General features: G+C 53.9%; 5 protein-coding genes across 5 annotated transcripts in view; 2 read left to right on the top strand and 3 right to left on the bottom strand.

The window, feature by feature from the left end:
* PHACADRAFT_142704 (uncharacterized protein) overlaps positions 1–1611 on the top strand; it is a 2153-nt gene extending 542 nt beyond the window's left edge. The window contains exons 2-3 of the mRNA XM_007395148.1: positions 430–1175; positions 1234–1611. Of these exons, the coding sequence (XP_007395210.1) occupies positions 430–1175; positions 1234–1559 (1072 nt within the window). The 3' untranslated portion in view covers positions 1560–1611. The remainder of the gene's footprint in view (positions 1–429; positions 1176–1233) is intronic.
* A 104-nt stretch (positions 1612–1715) lies between these two features.
* Positions 1716–2210, bottom strand: PHACADRAFT_255132 (uncharacterized protein; the record flags this gene model as incomplete). The annotated part of the gene is made up of 1 exon (XM_007395147.1): positions 1716–2210. One exon carries the CDS (start codon positions 2205–2207, stop codon positions 1785–1787), a length of 423 nt encoding a protein of 140 aa, XP_007395209.1. The 3' UTR covers positions 1716–1784.
* A 335-nt stretch (positions 2211–2545) lies between these two features.
* On the bottom strand, positions 2546–5977 carry PHACADRAFT_92160 (uncharacterized protein; the record flags this gene model as incomplete). The annotated part of the gene is made up of 16 exons (XM_007395146.1): positions 2546–2742; positions 2795–2819; positions 2870–2922; positions 2977–3120; positions 3166–3300; positions 3356–3437; positions 3489–3543; positions 3595–3676; positions 3733–3979; positions 4040–4261; positions 4320–4456; positions 4913–5075; positions 5128–5393; positions 5439–5628; positions 5687–5762; positions 5811–5977. 16 exons carry the CDS (start codon positions 5975–5977, stop codon positions 2546–2548), a joined length of 2241 nt encoding a protein of 746 aa, XP_007395208.1.
* Positions 5978–9306: 3329 nt separating this feature from the next.
* Positions 9307–9802, top strand: PHACADRAFT_255128 (uncharacterized protein; the record flags this gene model as incomplete). Its single annotated transcript, XM_007395145.1, has 1 exon — positions 9307–9802. A coding segment is annotated over one exon (328 nt), but the record flags the coding sequence as incomplete, so codon positions are not given.
* A 6-nt stretch (positions 9803–9808) lies between these two features.
* PHACADRAFT_255127 (uncharacterized protein) lies at positions 9809–10443 on the bottom strand. Its single transcript, XM_007395144.1, has one exon. The coding sequence runs from the start codon at positions 10378–10380 to the stop codon at positions 9871–9873; it is 510 nt and encodes a 169-aa protein (XP_007395206.1). The 5' UTR covers positions 10381–10443; the 3' UTR covers positions 9809–9870.
* Between the last annotated feature and the right edge of the window lie 492 nt (positions 10444–10935).

Genomic DNA, 10935 nt, shown 5'->3' with positions numbered 1-10935 from the left:
ATGCATCCAGGGTCGTCCTAATCGTGACAGGCACGTGGAGGGGGCACGACAGCCGGACAGCACCGCCGCCCTCGCAGCCTTTCTGTCCTTGTCCTCGACGCACTCGTTCTGAGAATCTCAAAGCAGTTTGCTTGTCGAGGTATATCAACGTATGGCCCTCAGGGTAGTATATGGGTCTGATTGAACTTGTTTCTTACCAGATGACTTCGAACGTCTCCGTAGTCGCACATCGGATACCGCAGGAGTTGTTCAAAACGATTATAAAGCACTTGATACCTCGAGAACTGGAGAATCCACTCTTGCTTTCCCTCGCGTCGGACCAGGACCACGTAGAGCGCAAGAAGCAGCTAAAGCATGAACTTGGGCAATGCTCCCTCGTTTGTCATTTCTGGGCGATGCACTGCCGTCCTGCCGTCCTCCCCTGTTCAGGTACATCGAGCTTCGGGCAGCTGAGGACGTCCATCGTTTGTTTGAATTTGCGAATACGATCACTCTAGACATCAGTGTTGGGTGGTATGTCTTTGGCATCGCCATCTGCATCACGATGCCCTCGCCTCCGTGGATTCACCTCGTCGTTAACACCATTCCTCTCGACGCATTTCCGTTCGTGGAGAACTACACCTTCAATGTACTCAAGCCCAGTGAATCCATAACGCTTAATGAGCCGGGATTTTATGCCCCTCGCTCCGTATTCTACGGCCTCCCACGCTCACTCCCCGCCACCAAGTGCTCCATCGACGATGTCGCCCTGAGTGGCCAGCGCTTCGCCGCATTCGCCGATCTGGTCTCCTTCCTCAGCTCGTTCATTGCTATCAAGCTCCACTCGGAGTCATGTGGCGCGAAGAGACTGTCGCTCGAGGAAGTTACTTGGGCGGACGGCGACGCCCTGACGCCCTCAGAAACACCGGTTGCATTCCGCGGCATGCGTCGCTGCTGGCGGAAGTGCTTCATGTCTATTGAAACATTCGGCTGCACGGCGATTTGGCCACTCATTTGGCTTGTAGTCACCACAGAACGTCCTCGGCCATCTCAGCACAGAACGCCGGTGTTCCTCGATGGTGCAGAAGTGCGCCGGCTCGCAGCGCTCGTGGAAGCGCTCGTGGACAATTGCAAGTGCACTGCTTGTAAGCAGTCCGAGTTAAGGTCTGCGTCGCTGAGGCCTACGTATCTTACAGGTGTGTGCTCGATCTGCCCCTGCACGTACGTATGGTAGGTGCGAGCTAAGTTGGTCAGCTTCAGGCGGACTTGGAGACGAGCGCGTTATAATCATTCATGGAGTTCACGGTTTCAGTTTCACGGTATTTGATGGCCACGTTACCAAGATCCACTTCGATATTAGGGGCTGGTATTTTGACGAAGATATGCGTCTTGGATCTCCTGAGGAGCTCGGATTCGACTGGGCGGCCCTTGACCAGCGGGTGGCTGCCTTCGAATGGGCCGTGGCGTTCTCTGCGAAAATACCTGAAGTGCTCCATGACGAGTTCGAGTCGTTCATGCGTGGCCACATGCCATTGATGGAATCGAGAGGTCATTTGGAAGTCGAGGCCGTCAAGCGATGACTCTGACGAAGAAGATGTTCGAATTCGTGTAGCGTTGTTTGTGGTCGCAAGGTGCTGCATATTGAACAGCTATAGAGTGCGCAATGTGCTTACAGCTTTTGTAGTCCATAAAATGGCATGTACTAATGCACTAGAGTACATAGGGCAAAGTATGCGTTGAAATCACATGTAATTCTCATTGTCAGTGTGGTATAACACGTTATAACAACTTAAATTGACTTGAATCTATGCATCGCGCCCACCCTCCCAGTCCTGATCCGGTGGGTTCCTCGTGGCCTCAACTGTGCCCTTCTCATCCATGTCAGCACCCTCGTCGCTCGCCTCAACGCCCGCCGCGCAGAGCTCTTTCACCAACAGATGACTAATTCCGAGCGGGTCCCGCGGGAGCCACACCCACTGCTGGTGTTCGTACGTGCTTGGATGATCGAACCCATGGACGTCGAAATCCTTATCAAGGTCTTCCTGGTCCTCGCCTTGAGCCTCGCGACGGGTAGGCGGCGCAAAGTTGGGGAATTTCTGGACATCCTGAGTCTCGCCTGTGTCGGCCGTCGGGATACGCAGATGGCGCGCTGACTTGGTGCGTTGCGCCGTGGGACGAGGTAGCTCCTCATTGACGTTCGCGTTGCTGACTGCATGTGCGGATGTCATTGCACTCAGCTTGCCCTCGCCGGAGCCGGCGGTCATGAGCGTCGGACCGATGTTCGCTGTCATGGCAACGTTTTTCTGCACCTCCTGGGCAAACTTCTTGACGGGGTTTTGGATGCGTCGGTGCATGATGGAACGTATGCCTGTGACCGCCGATCAGCATCAGGGCTGCCTCCGCCAAGGGGGCTACTTACGGTCTCCGTTGAATAGATCCATGTCCGGGTTCTCTGCACCACCTTCGTCGAGTTCGTGATGGCACCTTCTCTCGCGTTCCCAGCGCTCCTGCATCTGCTTCGTCGCCAGTGACATCGGCAGGAATTGTGTAATCGCTACGTTGTCCATTAGCATTTCGCCTCTTGGTCTAACCCTCCGGATAGACACTCACGAAGGAAACTGCGCCGAAGCAAGATCTGCGCGCATAACGTGAAAATCATGAGGATGACCATGAGTACACCTTCGACGATGAAGACAAGGTTGTTCGCCACGTTGAGGAAAAAGAGCGCAGCAAGACAGGTTTGCTCGATGTACATGCCGACGACTAGGATGCAGCCATGAGCGACACAGAATGAGACGGGGAGCAGCAAACATACAGAGGAAATTGATTGCAAGCGGAAACTGCGCAGATCACATCAGTATTCGTGCAACTCGAGACTGCCAAAACTCACGTATTGTCCGCCTGTCTCTGCCTCGTCCGGTTGGTCGAATACCCATGTCAGCACTGCAAGTCCACATATTGAACGCCATTCGTTGACGAACAGACAAATACACTTACGGAACTTCCACGAAAGAAAGAATAGCATAAATGATACGGTAGCGAGAGGGTTGATGATTGGTGATATGACGCTATACGCAAGGCCAATCGTTGCAAGGAGGGATATCCTCGGTAAGACAAGGCCAAAGTTAGCCTGGGGGTAAACTACGACATCAGTGCTACGATTCTGGGGGAAAACATTGGATAAACTTGCCTTGGGCATCATGAATGTCACTGCGTACGCCTGGCGCGGAGTGCGGCCGAGGAGCCATTTCCTAACGAAGTGACCGATGAGCTGGCCGACCTGCAGCAGCGCGCTACCGGCACCTGTCAGACCCTGAGTCACTGCAGAACTAGTTAGCCTACTAGTAGAGACCGAGGGATAAAACAAGAGACGCACGTGTCCAGGTGAGGAAGAAGATCGACGCGTTCGGGAGCTGGCTGGCGAGGTCGGCAACAGTGGTGGTGGGGTCTTTGGCAATCTGATCTAGGATAAGTACAGATTTTGGGGCTCGGAGACAGAGCGAACGTACATTTGATGCTGCACTTGCGAATCCGGAGCTGAGCGTGACGATAAGGAAGCCGTGTCTACGCAAGTTCATTAGCATTACCCTTGTTAGGCTATCGCGGTAGACTTACACGACGAGGAAAAAGAAGTATCGCTTGTACACGCTCATCGAGAGCAGCGACCACCGGGGTATATTCTCATACCATGCAAGGCCTGCAAATCACGGTTAGCTCTAGAAGTCCGTTTCTGTCGCGATTGAAGGAACTGACCCTTAAGTACCCATGGCAATATTGCAAAGAGGATGGCGAGGAAAAGTGGTGGAAGAATGCCCTGGATTATTCCCGGCACGGGTGTTGGGGCGTCCCGAATCCAGCACGTCCATGACAGCTTCTCACAGAGCGTTGCAACGTTGCTGAGCGTGCCAACGAATGCAACGGGTGCGAACCATATAATAATGAGGACAACGCTGCCAAGCCACGACGTGACGTAGCGGAAACGGGTCTCGTACGCGCCATCCTGTGAATACAAATCGCATTAGCTCGAGGACGCAAGGAACACGAGAGGATGGCAGCGTACGTCGATATTGTCCCAAATAACATCTCGCGGCGAGACCTCGACGTACTTGTCATACATCGCGAGCGGCGCATGGTAGCTGATGCACTGCGCCAGTACGTGCGCACCCATCTGTAGGTTGCATTGGATGAATGCGCTCCCAAGAGGGCGGGGAGCATCCTTGCCACGGTCGTACAGGTCGCCACGCTTCTCGTTGATACTAGTGTTCAGGCGAGCGATCTCGTCCTGCGAACGTGCCGCGCATGAGCATCCAGGTCAGAAATGTATTTGACAGCGTGCGTACCTTGTACCATTCGATCGTGTCTACCTTACGGCCGAAGAGGCCAAGGAACCCAGTTCTGTGCCGCGGCCGCTTGTTCGGTGGGGCGTACAGGTCGAGCAGCCTCTCTGAGTCATTGTCTGCATCTTCACTACCATCACCTGGGCCGCTTGGTGAAGCAAGCGAGGGAGAACGCTGGCCGGCTTCGAGCTCGCTCGTTGTCGTGCGCTCCCGTCTCGGCCTAGAGGCTGCTGCACGACCGGCCTCGTCGTTAGCAATACCACTAACACGGTCGGACACGCCTTCATCATACGAGGTATTGCCCTTGTGCTCGCCATGTCCGTTCGTATTTGGGCTATCGACGGCCGTCAGTGCCGTATCTGCGCTTGGCCGTGCGCGGCCGTCGTCTGAGACTGCAGAGCGGGGAGACATAGGGTAGGACATCCCGTGCGCTCGTGCGTATTCTTCCTCTGCGCGTCGTGCCTCTGCTTCTCCCTCCTTATGCCTCTTCCCCAAGATCCTCAGCTCTTTCTTCTCATCTTTCCTTTGCGCCTTCTCCTCCTTCCGATGCTGACGTTCGAGAGACTTCTGCTCTTTGACGCGTTGCTTCTCTTCACGTTCGTTCTTGCGGATCTCGTCCTTGTGCGTCTTGCGGTATTGCTTCTCAGAGGCCGCGTCCTGCTTGCGTTTCGCCTTGACGACAGTGCGGATGAGCTTTGAGGCCGCTTTCTCGAGCTTCTTGCATGCTTTCAGGCGGGCAGTATAGTCTTTGTTCAGGTCCTGTACAGTGGTTGAGCATATTCGACTTCGAAATGCGGCTACAAAAACGCACTTGCGTATCACGATATATCCATATGTTTTGTACACCTCCAGGCACGAAGCTTGCCCAGCGTCGGAGCTCGTGCTCGTTGCACATCTCTACAGGTATGTTCGTGATGAGGACTGTTCGCGCCTGTGCTAACGATGAATGCGCAGGAGATATGAGGAATTCGTGGCGCATCTTCGTGTAATGCTGTAGTTCGCGCCGAATGAGGTAACACGTCCAGAACGTCGAGAGCCAGACAACAGCGACGTGAGCAGCATAACGACCGGTGGCATCTGGTGGAATGCTTCAGAAAGAGATATTTAGCAGGTATAAAGGACAAGGTTGAAAATCGACATACTTTCCCCAGCTCAACCGCGCGAGCTTGTCGGAGAAGTTGTCTTCGGTCAGGCCGGCAGTATCCACTGGCAAGAGAATGCCGCAGGAGAGAACAGTGATAGAAGCAAAGAGAATGACGAGGAGTCGCAGGAAGCGCAAGAACATGTACGCGTCCATGCCATTCTTCTGCAGCTGAAACCAATTCGACACGTCAGATAGCACTCGCGCTGGCACTCGTTAGCTGACGCACCACGTCCCCTGTGGGTATCGCCGCGATTGCTAGCGTCCATCTCCACCATCCACTCGGTAATTTGACGGCACGTTTCCTGTAAATCGGTCAGCGCGTTCTCGGGAAGAGCGAAAGTACGACGTACGATGGGGGAGGTAGGTATGTCCGGGGCTCATAGATCCTACTCAGCCGATGCTTGAGGAAGACAAAGGCGATAATCTCGAGGGAAAGTATGGCCGCGTTTGTTACGAGAGCTGTAAGAAACGTCTGCGAGTCCGTGTTTTGGGCCTTTGCGGGAGTAACTTGGGACATGGTCGTTCGTGCTCGAGGATTGTCAGGGAAGCATAAGGGGGTATAATGGAGTGTGGTAAAGATGTACAAGGGAAATAGTTTAAGAACAAGGAGGATATGGTGACCATGATGTGACGACAGTCCAGGATGGCTTGTACCTGGCGGTGGAGTATCAAGGGCATCGTGGCGTCGAGCAAGCAGGCTCGGGCATTGAGCGCCCACAACACTCCACCATCTCGCCTTGAGCGGGACGAATCACGAGCCGCAGGATACGAGATGTGTAACGCAGGTATATCTTGCGTCATGCAAGCTTCAGCATGTGAACGCTGCAGACGTATACGAAGCCCGGGCTTTCCGTGTCGACGCGTAGTCTAGGTACGCTTCAAGTTTCTCGTGCGCACTCACATATAGCGAGATATACCCGAGGGAAAAACTGAGATAGCTTTTTACACTCCAGCATAGGTGATTATTTCCAAGTTTGAATTTCACGAGTGCCTACGCGCGCGCGTCCCTATCAGCTACATAAGGCAAGCTGTCCTAGAGCCGAGGCCTGGGGCGCGCGAGCTTGTCGCCACGACACGACGCGAGCGCGATTAGGCACAAGCTCCTAAGAGCGAGATTCGCTATCGTACACATAATCTGCAAAAGGGACGCAGTGTTAGATGCTACAGCTGCAGGAGACTTGAATACAACAGCAACTAGTGGAGTTTGAGGATTTGGGCATCTCGAAAGTTCCATGAGCAAATACCGGCAGCCGGGCTGAGTGAAACAATAGAAAAGAGAACAGCAATCTTAGGTAGAAGGTTTGGGTAGCACCTGAGTTTCTCGTGTTTGGTGGTTGACGAGTGTCCTTTTTTGTAGGGCTTGGAAGCTGAAAAATTAATGTGGTTCTTCTGTGGACATTCTTGGCAGGGCGGCACAAACATAATGCAGTAATTGTTTAAGAGAATCCGCGGCAAGTAGTAGTACTCGCCTCGGAAGACGTTGGCCTTGAGCTTGAGCTTGGGTACTTTTGAAGCTCTGAAAGTTGTGTGCCCGCTGACGGCGTCCAATTTGGGCGTCGTTGCGTCACGTGCCTCCATCTGGAGCGAAGCGCGCACAATATGGCCCCGCACAGAACCTAGCCGTCACAGCGAGTAACCAGTACGAGGAGCTATGCGGTTTGTGGTGGCTGCGTAGACATGCAACGTTCGGCACCCGAAGTTTTGAAGCTTGAGCTTGAAGCCCAGCTGCTGGTTGCGCTGCAACAAGTGTTGCCATGTATAAAATCGGTAACCTAGCGGATATCTGGATATCGCGCGGCAGTAACACTGCCTCTCCGCCCGCACGAGACCGTCCTCGAAATACTTGTTTTGAAGATCTTACAATCATTCTCTCCTCATAGGTGTGTCGATATTGGTCCTCAGAGCTGTATGTCTGCTAAGCTAAGCGCATTTGCCAGCGTTAGATCAATCGAGCAGCGTACAGTCTATTGCGATTTCTACCTAGACATGGTCAGATCTGCGAAGAAGTTAGGCGAGAAACCACCTTCGCACGAAGCCACAATGGCTACTGGAGAGTCTCCAGGCTCGCCGGCCGGGTCCGAGGACTTCGTTATTGCCAGCCTGAGTGGCGACACGGCCATCATTACTGATCAGACCGTATGTGCTAAACGGTCCCGCTCGTCGCAAGAGCCGCAATTTTCTTACGCATCTTTCACTACAACGGAAAGCGTCGGAGGCTCTTCCGGTGTCACTACCACTACACCCTTGGTGTGCGACTCTTATCGTCGCCATATCCTCATGGCACCAGCTGAGGTCGAGACACTAGGGTACAGCGACAAGACAGATGGAGATGTGGCACCTATACCCAAAGACGATGCCCTTGACTCTCTACCCATCATCCCGCCCACTGTCGACTTGGAGGCGCCTGCTGTCGTTGTTGCACCCGACTACTCCTCCGCCCGCGACGCTCCCCTTCCCGATACTAACGCTCTTGATGTTGTCGAAAAACCTCGCCTCGTGCCGGCACCACGTCACTCCGCGCCCAGCTTGGTCGAATGTGCCCGCAAAGACTCGTATGGCTCTACCCTCAGCGCGCCGGCTACTGCTGGTGTCCATGCAATGATCAAGGAGAAAACCGATCAAGAGCCGTCCCCGCAGAATGGTGTGAATCTGCGGAAAGGCAAGCACATCGATCCGCGGGAGCGTGGGCCTAATTATCAGGAGTTCCTGCGGCGCTATTTCGTCACCTCGCATCATGCCGACCCTCAGGCTGTTTCCTCTGGTGCTCTGATTGATACTTCAAAGGTTCAAGCTCCTCTATCCAGCCATCTGCCGCCAGCGGATACCTCTATTGCAGGTCGGATACCACAAGAGCTCTTCAAACCAATTGTCAATCAATTGATCCCTTGGGAGTTGGTCCAAAAGACACCGTGGAGGGGGTATAAGGCCGCAGACACAGCGGAGGATGTCAGAAGATATACCACGCGGCTGAAGCACGAACTTGGACAATGCTCCCTCGTCTGCCGCTACTGGGCGAAGCACTGTCGTGAGCCCATGTTCAGGAATGTTGAGCTTCGGGCCATCGAGGACGCCCGGCGCTTGCTCGAATTTGTGAAAACAGCCACACTTGGCATTCATATTGGGATGTATGTTTCTACCATCACCCTTCGCATAACGGTCCCTTCGTTTCCGTGGATTCATCTCGTGGTAAATACCATTCCTCAAGACACATTTCCAAATCTGAGTGGTTACTGGGTATGGATATCCGAGACTCCTTTCAATGGGACTCCCGAGCTGAAGCCCTTCGCCCCTCGTTCTGTACTCCACGGTCTCCCATGCACACTCCCAGCCACAAAACATCCCATCTCTCTCAACCTTACCAAGCTACGCTTCATCGCATTTGCGCACTTGGTCTCTTTCCTTGACTCCTTCATTGCGCCCAAGCCCGACTCGTGCAGCGGGCAGCTGACTCTCCATCAAGTCACCTGGGCGGACAGCAGCGCACTTGTGCCGTCAGAAATACCTGCCGCGTTTCGTGGTGGGCGACGCTGCTGGAAGAAATGCTTCAAAACTATTGCTTTAGTTCGCTGCCCGGCCGTGTGGCCGCTCGTTTGGCTCCTGATCACCGCAGAACGCGCGCAGCCATCTGAGAATAGAGCGCCGCCTTTTGTCGACGGCATAGAAGTACGCAGGCTCATGGCGCTCGTGCAGACGGTCATCGATGACTGCGCGTGCACAGCCTGCGGTGCACGCAAGCCAGGGCGGGCAACTCTGAAGGAAGAGAAACCTGGCAAGTTTGATTACGAGATGTTTCCAGGTGCGTACTCAATCTTCCACATGGCTGCTGGGCGAACGAGAGCTGAGCAGGATGGATCCAGACTGTACGGCGCTCAAGATATGGAACGCGGTCCATGAGCTCGTTGTCCTGCTCTCCCCCGACGGCCATGTTGCAAACGTTCTTTTTCACATCAGGGCCCCGCTCGTTATGATAGGGCGGAAGGAAGAGCCCCCCGAGTCGCTCGGATTCGACTGGGCGACCCTCGATCAGCGAGCACTTGCCCTCCATACGACAGTATTTTCCGTCTGGGTACCTGGCAAACTTTACGACAAGTACGAACCGTTTGTGCGCGACCATATGCCACTGACACAATCTAGCGGCCGATTGGAGCTTGGGCGATGGAGCGAGAATATTTGAGTGCGAGTTCTGCTGCCTGTGACACCAAGTTCATGAATGCGCTTTGCTTTGAGTTGCTGTGATGATCTTCTTTTGTCACAACAGTAGAAAATGGGCGGCGAAAAGGAACTCATCTGTCCTCTCGTGCAAACGATCGATAAAGTAGGAAATGGTTGCTAGAACTCTCGCGTTACTAATAGTCCTAGTCAACCCCTATATAGTATTAAAACTGAAGTTGTTGGATACAAGCGATATATCTACTCTAATTTTTGTACCATGCTGGGTGTGATGTTGAAAATCCGAAGACCCCGTAGTGAAGTAATACGCGTGCTTACTTTGATAGATACCAGCGTGTGTACACAGTCCCCGCACGGTTCGCACACGGACGGGAAGCTGTAGGCCACGAGCTCCAGGATGTATAGATCCGGCAACGGGCTGGACTCGTCCAAGAGCACCGTACCGAGCCACGCAAGATCGCAGTTTTGAACGGCGAGCGTCTGGACATGAAATAGAGGTTCGCAGATGAACTGGCCATGGCCAACCGGCGCTACAGAGGCGTCGCGGGAGGTCGAGACAGCGACGTGGCGGATGCTGCCGAGTAGGAGACTGGCCAAGAAAGCGCCGAAGGTGCTACTGTCGGCGACGAGCTTGACGACTCGAGCATGATATAGTCTCATTCGAGCCCGAACTGAACGGTGTCGCCGCCCACGAGCCTGTCCGCGCAGGAGATGGGCGGCCATGAGGTCGAGATGAGAGACCAGGCTCATGTCGATGTGGTCAGCGGTGATCCTGGTGTACTGCGGCAGCTGTAGCGCGAGCAAGATGGTGGCATCGCTCCCGCGGTGACAAGGGGACGTTGTTAGAACCCGAAGCTTTAGGCTGCCAAATGAAGCCAGGACCCCGGACATCCCATTTTTCTCATGGCCCGTACACATCGGCCTTGCGTAACACGTCCACTGCAGACAGTTCTGACCTCACCCCCTCGTACGAGGTACTCGTGCTGCGCTCTCAGGCCATTTCATGCTAGTGTGAAGCCACTGTTCAATGCAAAGAACCCGTCGGCTTCGACGAACTTTGCTGGCTCAAGGTTCTTAAGCTCCAAAATATACCTATCGGGACCTAAGGTCAAGAGCAACACACATTAATAGACGGCGATGTCAAACTAAACCATGCAATTTCTCGCGAAACAAACATGACAAAGGCAGCTTTACTCCAAGAACTTGAATAACGTCTAGGCAAGCGGGCATAATCGGAGGTCTGGCAAAGAGAGGCGGCGTCTACGAATATTCCGCATAAGGCGGTGGTAGGGTACTACAAGGTGA

Source organism: Phanerochaete carnosa (assembly GCF_000300595.1).
Source record: "Phanerochaete carnosa HHB-10118-sp unplaced genomic scaffold PHACAscaffold_4, whole genome shotgun sequence".
Lineage (NCBI taxonomy): Eukaryota > Fungi > Basidiomycota > Agaricomycetes > Polyporales > Phanerochaetaceae > Phanerochaete > Phanerochaete carnosa.
Note: the sequence above shows the minus strand (reverse complement) of the source record. Positions and strands in the feature narration are given on the sequence as shown.

What these genes read in the sequence shown, in the direction of transcription:
- PHACADRAFT_255127 (XM_007395144.1), bottom strand. Translation starts at nt 10,380, where the DNA reads ATGAGCCTGGTCTCTCATCTCGACCTCATGGCCGCCCATCTCCTGCGC.